The sequence below is a fragment of the Staurois parvus genome, unplaced genomic scaffold (genome assembly GCF_062004578.1).
Source record: "Staurois parvus isolate SC_StPar_1 unplaced genomic scaffold, SC_StPar_1.0 ptg000019l, whole genome shotgun sequence".
In the NCBI taxonomy this organism is placed as follows: Eukaryota; Metazoa; Chordata; class Amphibia; order Anura; family Ranidae; genus Staurois; species Staurois parvus.
The window spans coordinates 757713-770045 of record NW_028317815.1 but is presented as its reverse complement, the minus strand read 5'-3'; the positions used below and the strand labels follow the sequence as shown (position 1 = coordinate 770045).

The 12333-nt window shown below is 39.5% G+C and overlaps 1 protein-coding gene across 1 annotated transcript in view; it reads left to right on the top strand.

Moving 5' to 3' along the window:
- The window catches only part of GRM8 (glutamate metabotropic receptor 8), a 1278142-nt gene that overhangs the window by 1242295 nt on the left and 23514 nt on the right, over positions 1-12333 (top strand). The window contains exon 10 of the mRNA XM_089684442.1: positions 8385-8631. Coding sequence (XP_089540568.1) covers positions 8385-8631 — 247 coding nt within the window. The remainder of the gene's footprint in view (positions 1-8384; positions 8632-12333) is intronic.

The window sequence follows — 12333 nt, the reverse complement described above, 5'->3', positions numbered from 1 at the left end:
ACTCACCTGGGGCAAGTAACAGGTGTGGGCAATATAGAAATCACACCTGAAAGCAGATAAAAAGGAGAGACGTTCACTTAACCTTTGCATTGTGTGTCTGTCTGTGCCACACTAAGCATGGACAACAGAAAGAGGAGACGAGAACTGTCTGAGGACCTGAGAACCAAAATTGTGGCAAAATATCAACAATCTCAAGGTTACAAGTCCATCTCCAGAGAACTAGATTTGCCTTTGTCCACAGTGCGCAACATTATCAAGAAGTTTGCAACCCATGGCACTGTAGCTAATCTCCCTGGTCGTGGACGGATGAGGAAAATTGATGAAAGATTGCAACGCAGAATAGTCCGGATGGTGGATAAGCAGCCCCAAACATGTTCCAAAGACATTCAAGCTGTCCTGCAGGCTCAGGGAGCATCAGTGTCAGCGCGAATTATCCGTCGACATTTAAATGAAATGAAACGCTATGGCAGGAGACCCAGGAGGACCCCACTGCTGACACAGAGACATAAAAAAGCAAGACTACAGTTTGCCAAAATGTACTTGAGTAAGCCAAAAGCCTTCTGGGAAAACGTCTTGTGGACAGATGAGACCAAGATAGAGCTTTTCGGTAAAGCACATCATTCTACTGTTTACCGAAAACGGAATGAGGCCTACAAAGAACAAAACACAGTACCTACGGTAAAATATGGTGGAGGTTCAATGATGTTTTGGGGTTGTTTTGCTGCCTCTGGCACTGGGTGCCTTGACTGTGTGCAAGGCATCATGAAATCTGAGGATTACCAAAGGATTTTGGGTCGCACTGTAGGGCCCAGTGTCAGAAAGCTGGGTTTGCGTCCAAGATCCTGGGTCTTCCAGCAGGACAATGACCCCAAACATACGTCAAAAAGCACTCAGAAATGGATGGCAAAGAAGCGCTGGAGAGTTCTGAAGTGGCCAGCAATGAGCCCAGATCTAAATCCCATTGAACACCTGTGGAGAGATCTTAAAATTGCTGTTGGGAAAAGGTGTCCTTCCAATAAGAGAGACCTGGAGCTGTTTGCAAAGGAAGAGTGGTCCAAAATTCCGGGTGAGAGGTGTCAGAAGCTTATTGATGGTTATAGGAAGCGACTGATTTCAGTTATGTTTTCCAAAGGGTGTGCAACCAAATATTAAGTTAAGGGTGCCAATACTTTTGTCCAGCCCATTTTTGGGGTTTTGTGTGACATTATGTCATATTTGCTTTTCTGCCTCTGTTTTATATTTGTTCCAATACATACAAAGGGAATAAACATGTGTATAGCAAAACATGTGTTAATGCAATACCTTTTTTGTGTGAAATACTTGATTTTCAGGAAAAATATCAAGGGTGCCAACAATTTCGGCCATGACTGTATATATATATATATACATTTTTAGCTGTCTTTTTGGTTACCAATATATACATATTGCTCATCTATTTATTTTATTTTAATATGTTATATCACATATGGTTTTATACAGGTGAAACTCGAAAAATTAGAATATCGTGCAAAAGTTCATTTATTTCAGTAATGCAACTTAAATTGTGAAACTAATATATGAGATAGACTCATTACATGCAAAGCAAGATAGTTCAAGCCCTGATTTGTCATAATTGTGATGATTATGGCTTACAGCTCATGAAAACCCCAAATCCACAATCTCAGAAAATTAGAATATTGTGAAAAGGTGCAATATTCTAGGCTCAAAGTATCCCACTCTAATCAGCTAATTAAGCCATAACACCTGCAAAGGGTTCCTCAGCCTTTAAATGGTCTCTCAGTCTGGTTCAGTAGGAATCACAATCATGGGAAAGACTGCTGACCTGACAGTTGTGCAGAAAACTGTCATTGACACCCTCCATAAGGAGGGAAAGCCTCAAAAGGTAATTGCAAAAGAAGTTGGATGTTCCAAAAGTTCTGTATCAAAGCACATTAATAGAAAGTTATGTGGAAGGGAAAAGTGTGGAAGAAAAAGGTGCACAAGCAGCAGGGATGACCGCAGCCTGGAGGGGATTGTCAGGAAATGGCCATTCAAAAGTGTTGGGGACTTTCACAAGGAGTGGACTGAGGCTGGAGTCAGTTCATCAAGAGCCACCACACACAGACGGATCCTGGACATGGGCTTCAAATGTCGTATTCCTCTTGTCAAGCTGCTCCTGAACAACATACGTCAGAAGCGTCTTACCTGGGCTAAAGAAAAATAGACCAGGTCTGTTGCTCAGTGGTCCAAAGTCCTCTTTTCTGATGAGAGCAACTTTTTCATCTCATTTGGAAACCAAGGACCAGAGTATGGAGGAAGAATGGAGAGGCACACACTGCAAGATGCTTGAAGTCCAGAGTGAAGTTTCCACAGTCTGTTGATTTGGGGAGCCATGTCATCTGCTGGTGTTGGTCCACTGTGCTTCATTAAGTCCAGGGTCAACGCATCCGTCTACCAGGAGATTTTGGAGACTTCATGCTTCCTTCCACAGTCGAGCTTTATGGGGATGCTGACTTCATTTTCCAGCAGGACTTGGCACCTGCCCACACTGCCAAAAGCACCAAAACCTGGTTCAGTGACCGTGGGATTACTGTGCTTGATTGGCCAGCAAACTCGCCTGACCTGAACCCCATAGAGAATCTATGGGGCATTGCCAAGAGAAAGATGAGAGACATGAGACCAAACAATGCAGAAGAGCTGAAGGCCGCTATTGAAGCATCCTGGTCTTCCATAACACCTCAGCAGTGCCACAGGCTGATAGCTTCCATGCCATGCTGCATTGAGGCAGTAATTGCTGCAAAAGGGGCCCAGACCAAGTACTGAGTACATATGCATGCTTATACTTTTCAGAGGTCCGATATTGTTCTATGTACAATCCTTGTTTTATTGATTGCATGTAATATTCTAATTTTCTGAGATTGTGGATTTGGGGTTTTCATGAGCTGTAAGCCATAATCATCACAATTATGACACATCACGACTTGAACTATCTTGCTTTGCATGTAATGAGTCTATCTCATATATTAGTTTCACCTTTTAAGATGCATTACTGAAATAAATGAACTTTTACACGATATTCTACTTTTTTGAGTTTCACCTGTATATACATGGTTCTTGTGATTTTTATATCTTATGTATGCCAGGGTGTCCTGTGTCCCAGCCTTTCAGCAGCCGATTTGCTCTTCTCCCGCCCATTGTTTCATACGTGAAGGAGAGGGCTAGGGTGTTCCCTGGTCATTTTAGAACAAATAGGACTCCTGTTAGGTTCAGCTCTGAGGAAGGGAGCTTGACTCCCGAAACATGTTACCTTTCCTATCAGACAGCTTTCAGATGTGATGGGCCTTAAAAGGCTGTGTCTCTCTTATATATGCCTGTTGTTTCCATGTGTTTGTATGTTTTTGTCTTTTGACATTTGATTACATTTTATGACTGTAGTGCATGAGGAGTGGGCACCCTCTTGTGTATGTGTGTTTTACAATTCTCTGGAATTTTCCCGATTCATGGAGGGCTGCACCCAAGGAAGCATTACTTAATGATAACTGTTTGAAGTACCCTAGTTTGAGCGCTGGAGTGTTATTCACAATATACTTAGACTACTCGCCCTAGGGAACCCTGAGTTGGCTATCTACAAGGGCTCACTAACACAGACGCTTGACAGAATCTGGTGCAGTTGTGCAGAGTAACCAATCAGCTTTTAGGTTTATTGTCATAATTGAACAAGGTGAAGTTAGACGCTGATTGGTTACTATGCACAGCTGCACTGAATACTGTGTGCTCCGGTTTTAGTAAATCTCCACCACTTTTTTTCTTTTGTGAAAGAAAAAAAAAATTATTTATTATAGTGCATTCAACTGTTTTGGGTGGTGACACTGTGAATGCATCAGATAACCTATTTGTCCACTTGAGGGCTTGCCCTGGAAATCAGTGCAGGGAACAATTCATGTGATGTAAAGTACTTTACTTTAACATGATCAATCCAATAAGCAAGTCTACTGAACATGGTTGAATGAAAGATGAATTAGGATGGAATCAAGCAGCTTATTGAATTTGCACAATCACTTTCATTTTGTTCTTTACCTTTCTAAACAAATCTGTATATGTAGTTATGTGATTTAAAAAAAAAAATAGCAAAGCATCACGTGGTAGGTAGAGGGTTTTTACTAAAACATAAAACACTAACACATCTTAAAGTGGAGCTTCACTTTCTCAGTCAACATTGACTATTTTAAATCCTTATGCTGTAAGCATTAATAAATAGATAGGAAGGCATATTATATTTACTTGTTAAAACTTTTTTTCACATTTCTTCAGTTACTTCCTGGTTTCCATGCCTAGGCAAATGATGTCATACATCCCAGGAGTATTCAAGAGGGGAGGAGGGTGAGGGGGATTTTCTCAGCTAAGCATATCCTGTTTCCATGCCTGGGCTAAGGGCAAATGCATTTCAGGAAGTAAAAGCTACATAAATCATCTGCCCTTGCTCAAGATGGCCACAGCCAGAAATGCTAGGGAGGTGTTTTTCAGTGTTTTCCTAGCAAAGTATAGCATGGAGACATGAATGCATGAGTGAGTCTGCGTTTAATATTAAAAATGAATTAAATAGCGGTTTGGATTAGTGGTGCTCAAATGCAGTGTAGTTCAACTTTAAAGGATAAGTTCACCTTTTGGACAAAAATAATAAATGCACATTTTTTTGCAGGTAAACAAATGTGCATTTATTATTTTTGTCCAAACGAGCATTGCACCAGCAATCAGTAGATCTCAGGTGCCACGCAGGTCTCTGGCAGACGTGTCAGAATATCTGCTTGCCGTATGGGGTGTATGGCCAACCAGATATTCTGACAGGAAGTTTGAATGAACTGTGGAGCGCCATGGTAGTTCATTGAAAACTACAAGCCCACAGCCACTAAGGCTCTCAGGACTTGCAGTTCATTCATTCACGGAAGTCCGTGAATGGATGACGCATCCGTATGGGCGTAGCCCAGCACGGCCGCGCCGTTTTCAGAAAAACAGAAAAAAGAAAAGTGAATGGGTAAATAGAATGACTCCCTACACATTATATGTAAATACAGTTAATGAAAACATCTGTAGAGAAATTTGGAAACACTGGTTGAGAGTAAGATAAGCAGAAGCTATAATGCTTAAGAGTAGGCTAGCTTGTACAGTATACCCTTCAATGAATATCCTTTAATGCATACTTTTCTCAGTAGTACCTATCCGGGGAGAAGGGGGAGATTTATGTCAGTGAAATTCTGTTGTTTGAAACTGAACCACTTAAAAAATATGGTCTAAAATCCATAAAGTATATAATACCCAATCAGCAGGCTAAGCCAAAGTAAGCAGGACAAACGGGATAAAATATCATAGCGAAAATGTTTTCAATAAATGTACTCCTCATATGTCCTGAAAAAGTAGAATCAAAGTGGAGCTGAACTTAAAAAGTTAACAGTCACTATGTTATAGGGAACTTTTGCTATATTGTAGTTATTTGTGTAGTAATACCCTGAAGCTGTACTTTTTGCCTTTAATTCCTTATGAAAAATCACAGTGCATTTCCTGGTATGTGGGCATGCTAGGATCCTCTGTGCCTACTGTATCTACAGTGTGAGATCTCTGTCTGCTAATATTAACATATTTGGAGTAAGATTTGTCACTATTTACTGCTCACTGTTCTCTTTGCTGGAAATTGACACTAGGAAGAAAAGTCCTGTCTCTTCCAAGTATACTTCTCCCACACATAGACACATTGCAGAACACGGCATGGTAATCCAGAAATGGAGAAAGATTACCTAGATGGAAACAACAAACAAAAATGCTGACTAGTCCCTTGTCCTCTGCCTGCCCTTTCCTTTTCGAAATAGTTTTGGTTTGCTTAAAGGTAAAAACACATGTATCATAACTGTTTATGTTTCTAAATCCTCTTTGGTCATAAAGGGATTATATATCACCAGGGTGAATGATTCTGCAAAGCCATAGGGCATGCCTTTTTACCAACATAAAGCATCTATCAGACCTTCAAGCTGACATACAACTCAATCTCTAATGAACGAAAAAGTTCCTAATCTGCCTTGAGGCACTTTTTACTAATAGGCCCTATGTTCTCCTTTTTCACTGCTCATTATTGATAAGTGCACTTATTTCAAATGTAAAAATATATTTATTTTAATCCTGTATGCCAAAGCAAGTCAGATATGGCATTAAATCTAACATAGAAGTTATTTTCCTTCTGTTGGTATATCTTTACGTATCTTTTTCTAAAATTCTCCTTGTTTCAATTTTTTTTAATTATATTCTTAAGTAACAATTACTTTTTTAATGAGTATGAGATTGGAAGAGATCTTAGAAATTAATGTTCTATACTATTTAAAGAATATCAGAGCCACCAAAGAAATTCAATGACAATTCAATTAGATTTTTTTCTATGGTCTGTAACTATAACTTGGAGGTACACAAATCTACTTTAATTGCTGGAGACTTGGCCGGTGACATTAGAATGTAAGGGATCCATATGAATCACCTATACCCTTGTAAAACACTTTCCAAATATGTCTGCACAGGTTCCTGTAAAATAGGTAAAATATAATTTGCAATGAATGTATATTCTATACTTTTTCAAGTGTTGCCTTAATGCAAGTTTTTGTTGTTTTCTTTTTCATCTTGACATAAAACTTACTATATTTCTAGCTCATTAGGAACTCCTTCTTTCCTAAATTAGGCCAAACCCTGGAACCCCCTTTCTATGTGTAGTTATGTACCGGTATAATTTTACAAAAACTGTATCATCTTTTAAGTGGTTAAAAACGTGTCAACATTGAGCTGCATTGGCTCATAAAAGATAATTCTGTAAATGGCTGGTCAATACTGTTATGTATAAAATAAGAAAAAAATATGTAGCGCTACTCGAATAACAAATAAATAGATACATAAATCACATACCATAAACTCATATAAATAAATAAATGTGATAAATATAAGTGACAAAAAGTGCAAATATCATAAACGTGACCTGATCCACATGGGATCAAAAAAAATTTGACACAGAAAAAACTATAACTGTCTAAATGTGACCTGATCCTCTGGGGATCCTTTGTTAACAAAGTGAATTGTAATCCACCAAAGTGATGGTAATAAGTGAAGTGTGTATACCAATACTCTCACCGAGTATGATTTATGAGTGATATAAGAAGTGTTTACCTGTATGTTTGTGCTTTTTCCTTGAATTGGAGTCCTTTTTTGGACAGTATTCACATATTAATCCCATTTTGGACTTTTCTATCTTATTGGTTTGAGTGTCCACCATCACCATAGATCCAATTTAGGATCAATTCACTCATATACTATACTCGGTGAGAGTATTGGTATACACACTTCAGTTATTACCATCACTTTGGTGGATAATAATTCACTTTGTTCAAAAAGGATCCCCAGAGGATCAGGTCACATTTAGACACTTATAGTTTTTTCTGTGTCAATTTTTTTTGATCCCATGTGGATCAGGTCACATTTATGATAATTGCACTTTTTGGCACTTTATATTTATCACATTTATTTATTTATATGAGTTTATGGTATGTGATTTATGTATCTGTTTATTTGTTATTTGAGTAGCGCTAAATCATTTTTTCTTATCTTATTCATTTGATCATTGGGTATATGATTAGATGTTAGCAGCTTCGCTTTGCTATTTATATTATCACTTTTTTAGTTAGGAGTGCAGGAGGTTTACACCAATACTGTTATGTGTTGATTTATTTATATATTTTTGACTAATGAGCTTTTTGTTAGGAATTCTATGGGTACTAATGGATAATTTGCAATCTAAAATTTAAATCAGCTGCCAAACCAGAACACTAATGATGACCTGTGTGTTAATATTCTGCTCTTCAAAATATACCACACAGCACAGAAAATTGTGGGCTCTAAACTTCTCTCTCTAGATGAAATGTATTAGCCCCACTGTCTTTGAAATGCAGAGAAAATAGTGAGAGATCTGTCCCATCCTGGCAATCATTTATTTGAATATTTGCTGTCCGATAGACCTTTTAGAAATATCAAGGTGAGAATAAACAGATTTAGAGAAAGCTTGTTTTTCTGGGGGCTATTAATGCCATAAATGTGAAAATGAAATTGAATTAATTAGCCAAGTGGTCCTGGTTACTGTTTGGTATAATAGAGTGTTTTAACCTCTTTAATGATGGGTATGTTTATAATTAATTTGATATATAATTTCATGTATGTTTTGTGAATGTATGTGTGAGACATTATTTTTATGTTTTTTGTATAAAGCAAGCAGTAGAATGGAAATGTTGTTGTTAATTTATTTTTGCAATGACAATATATTTTATCATATGGTATGAGCATGGGCTGTTCGGTGTATTCTAAAAAAAGTTTGTATCTTTTTGCAGATGTATATCCAGACAACTACCCTGACAGTATCCATGAGTTTAAGTGCTTCAGTGTCTCTGGGAATGCTTTATATGCCCAAGGTTTACATTATTATCTTTCATCCTGAGCAAAATGTTCAAAAGCGAAAGAGAAGTTTCAAGGCAGTTGTGACAGCTGCTACCATGCAAAGCAAGCTGATTCAAAAAGGGAATGATCGACCTAATGGTGAAGTCAAAACAGAACTCTGTGAAAGTCTTGAAACAAACAGTAAGTAACCTGAACAAATCCTCTGGTGATAATATTAATAATAAACAGTCATATTCTGAGACCTTAAAAATCAACACATGGTATGTAAAATGTTAATACTAAAACCAATATTTCTAACAAATATATGGCAATGAACCCTATATGCCTGAAAGTAAAAGAAAGTATTTATTCTAATTTAAAATATATCAAGGGACTGAGCCTCTTATACTATTGTAGAGAGCAAGTGGACAGGTTGGTGCATGATATAAATTCAGGTTAGGTGACCTGTGGAACAAAGGAAATGTGTGGGAATATTGTTTTAGTAATTATATTGGATATGTAGGGCTAAGTTAATTTAGTGCTTTGACCTTTAGCAGATTAACATTAAATGTACAGTATTTATTCACTTTGTTAGAAGGCAGTGGAGAATACAGAAAATGCAAGTAATAGGTGAATAAGTGTAATACAGTACATTAAATGGATGCAGGCCTTTGTCAGTTACAGTACAATGCATTATAGAGATCCAGTTGTTGGATCAAATTTATTAATTAGATTTGGTAGGTCTTAGCTTATATCAAACACCACAAGGTTAAGCTGTGAGTGTAAGGAATGCAAGGTGTCCAAAAATGTTAGGTGCAGGCCACCCACTACTTCTAAATCTCAGTTTTTTGAAAGTTCAGATTCAAACAGATGGAATTCACCCAATCTTCAAGCTCTTGTAGGAAGGCAGAGATGACTAATGACGCATATTTTGGCCAAGACTTATAGTAAAAAGGCACAAATGTTTGTCATCTACATAATAATGATAGTCCAAAGTCGTGGACTACTTTAACCAAGCAGTAACATTTAAATTGCCAGAAGTAGCAATGATCCTACTGAACCATATGGAATGAAAATTGGACCAAGTTTCCGTGGATCGCTAGACATATAGTGTAAGTTGCCACTTGCCAGTCAAGAAAAATTGGTATTAACTGACCGCTGTACTTTTAAAGATAACAGTAACGTTGTGGTCCCTTGTATTATTTCACGTATAGTGATATGCTTATTGTGCGAGCAGGGGCGGACTGACAACTCATGGGGCCCCCGGGCAATAGGGGATCATTGGGCTCCTGTGCCCTTGCCCAAACTCAAAAAAGCCTATTAAAAAGGTACCAGGGGCATCTCATGGGGCCCCCTACTAACCACGGGCCCTCGTGCAGTGCCCGAGTTTCCAAATGGTCAGTCCGTCCACTTACGTTCGACTCGCACAATAAGCATAGCACTATATATGAAACATTAGCCGTTTGTGTGTTTGCCGAACACACAAACGGTAAGGGCGTTTGGTGGGCTATTCGCCTGCCGTGCCACACAATGCACTGTGCTTTCACAGTGAATTAGGATTGGTCACAGCAATGCACCAAACCATAGGTCAGGTGAAATGCTTTGACTAATCATAGCACAATGCAGTGGAGAGCCATAATTGGCCAAAGTCACTGTCCTTCTGCATCAGCAGTGGTTTCTTTTTTTTTTTTATTTCCTAATTTTTTTAAATTTTATTTAATCTCATTTTTATAGCCGCAGCAGTAGCAGCTGTAAAAAAATGTGGGCATAATTGCTGTTCCCCCTTCTTGTGTTTTTCCTTTTCGTCACCACTGGGGTTTTTTTGGCTTTAATTTTTGTACTTGTGCAGCAGCAGCAGCAGTAAAAACAAATTATCCATAATTGCTGTACCCCCTATTTTTTCTATAAAATAATAATAATAATAAAATGGTTTATAGTGCACCAAGCACACAAGTATTGCACCCAAGCACCAAATTCCCATCCCACACTCTAAAATAAAAAGTTACAAAAATCCCTGAAAAAAATCCCCATCATGTCTGAAAGGCCAACAAGGAGAGGCAGACACTCACAGGCAGCTAAAAGAGGGCAATCAGCATCTGTGTCCACAGTGAAAAGTGGTGGTTGTGGACATGGTGCGTCCTCTGCAGGCACGACATGCTTGTCCCTTTTTCCCGGTGCTGAAGAGGTGGCGGAATGGATAACTAAGCCATCCTCATCCTACTCATCCTCTGTCAACTAGGCTCATACTAGTTTGCCTTCCATCACAGCTTCCAACATGGCCTATTCCACAGGTGTCTTGTCCACAGCTATTCCTTCTGTAGCCCCACCATCATGCATGGAGGAGTCACCTGAATTATTTGAACATAGTGTCAGTCACATGCAACTGGAGGATGCGCAGCAATTTCAATGCTCCGATGTTGGTTTCCAGGTTGAGGAAGGGAGTGACATGAGCCTAGAGAGAGGGGGTGCCAATGACTGACAAGAAATTGTCAGTCATGTTCCCCCAGCTGCAGCATACTGCCACATTGGATCCAGTGACAAGGAGGAAGGGGTTGATGAGGTCACTGAATGTACTTGGGTGCCTGAGAGAACAGAGAAGGAAAGTGAGGAGGAGACACAACTCCAACAAGGAAGGATGTCCTTCAGAGGCAGGCGTAAGGGCAGCCACCCTATTGCATCACACAACAGAGGTGCAGGGTGCTGCTGACTCCCTGCTGACTTCCAAAAGTTCATTGGTGTGTTCTTTTTTCAAAACATGTGCAGCAGACCACAGCATTGCTGTTTGCAGTCTCTATCTGAAGCAAATGAAGCGTGGCCAAAACACCAGTCATTCCAGCAGCACATGCTTGACAAAATATAAGATGGCCTGCCATGCAGCCCGTTGGCAACAGCACCTGAAAGCCCCACATCATAAAAAAGTGCAGAGTTCTCCTTGCTCCTCATCTGGGATCTCTACCCCTACTATACCTCAATTCATCTCAACAGCCTTCACTGAGAGTGATGATGGTATAGAAATGGGTGCTAGGTCCTTGCACCCAATCTGCTAGCAATACACCACCTGTTGATTTCACCAGGCAAATTTTGCTACCCCAGTTGCTGAACCATAAAAAAATACTGTCCTACCCATCCACATGCTCAGCATCTAAATGGAAAAGAGAGGAAGTCGCCTCTAAGTGCAGTATTGACAATTTACTGCACTTAGAGGTGCCTTCCTCTCTTTTCCATGTTTACTGCATTAGAGCCTTGCTTCCACTCTAAGAAGTGCTGCCTCAGTGTTACTGCTCCCATCTATCCATCCCTGATATCCATCTGGCACCTTTATCCTACAGCTACAAAAGTTAGGCTCTAACAAGCGCACCCTATATAATATACATTTTCAGCATCTAAATGATAGCTTGGCCAAATTGCTAGTGTCACAACTGCTGCCTTTTCATCTGGTGGACTCTGTCAATTAGTGGAATTGGCTATAACACAGTGGCAGGTTCTGAAAATAAATTTATTTTCATGTAAGGCCATTTCAGCTCTGTACCATCATGTAGAAGGCAATTTTTTTGCCTCCTTGGACAGGGCGGTCAGCAGCAAGGTCCACATTACTGCTAACAAATGGTCCAGGAGGCATGGTCAGGGATGTTACATTTTCTTTATGGTGCACTAGGTAACTCTGCTGGCAGCTGGGAATAATGCAGGACAGGGTTCTGTGCTGGAGCTTGTTCCACCACCACGTCTCCAAAAAGCTGGTGGTGATTCTGCCACATCTGTCTACTCCACCCTTCCTCTTCCTCAATGGCTTCTTCTGCTGACTTGTCCTCTGAACCAGCAATGCTCTCTAAGCAGGTATCCAGGCTTACAAGATCTTCTGAGGCAGGCTAGAAAAGTCTCTGGCCATTTCTGGTGGTCATACAC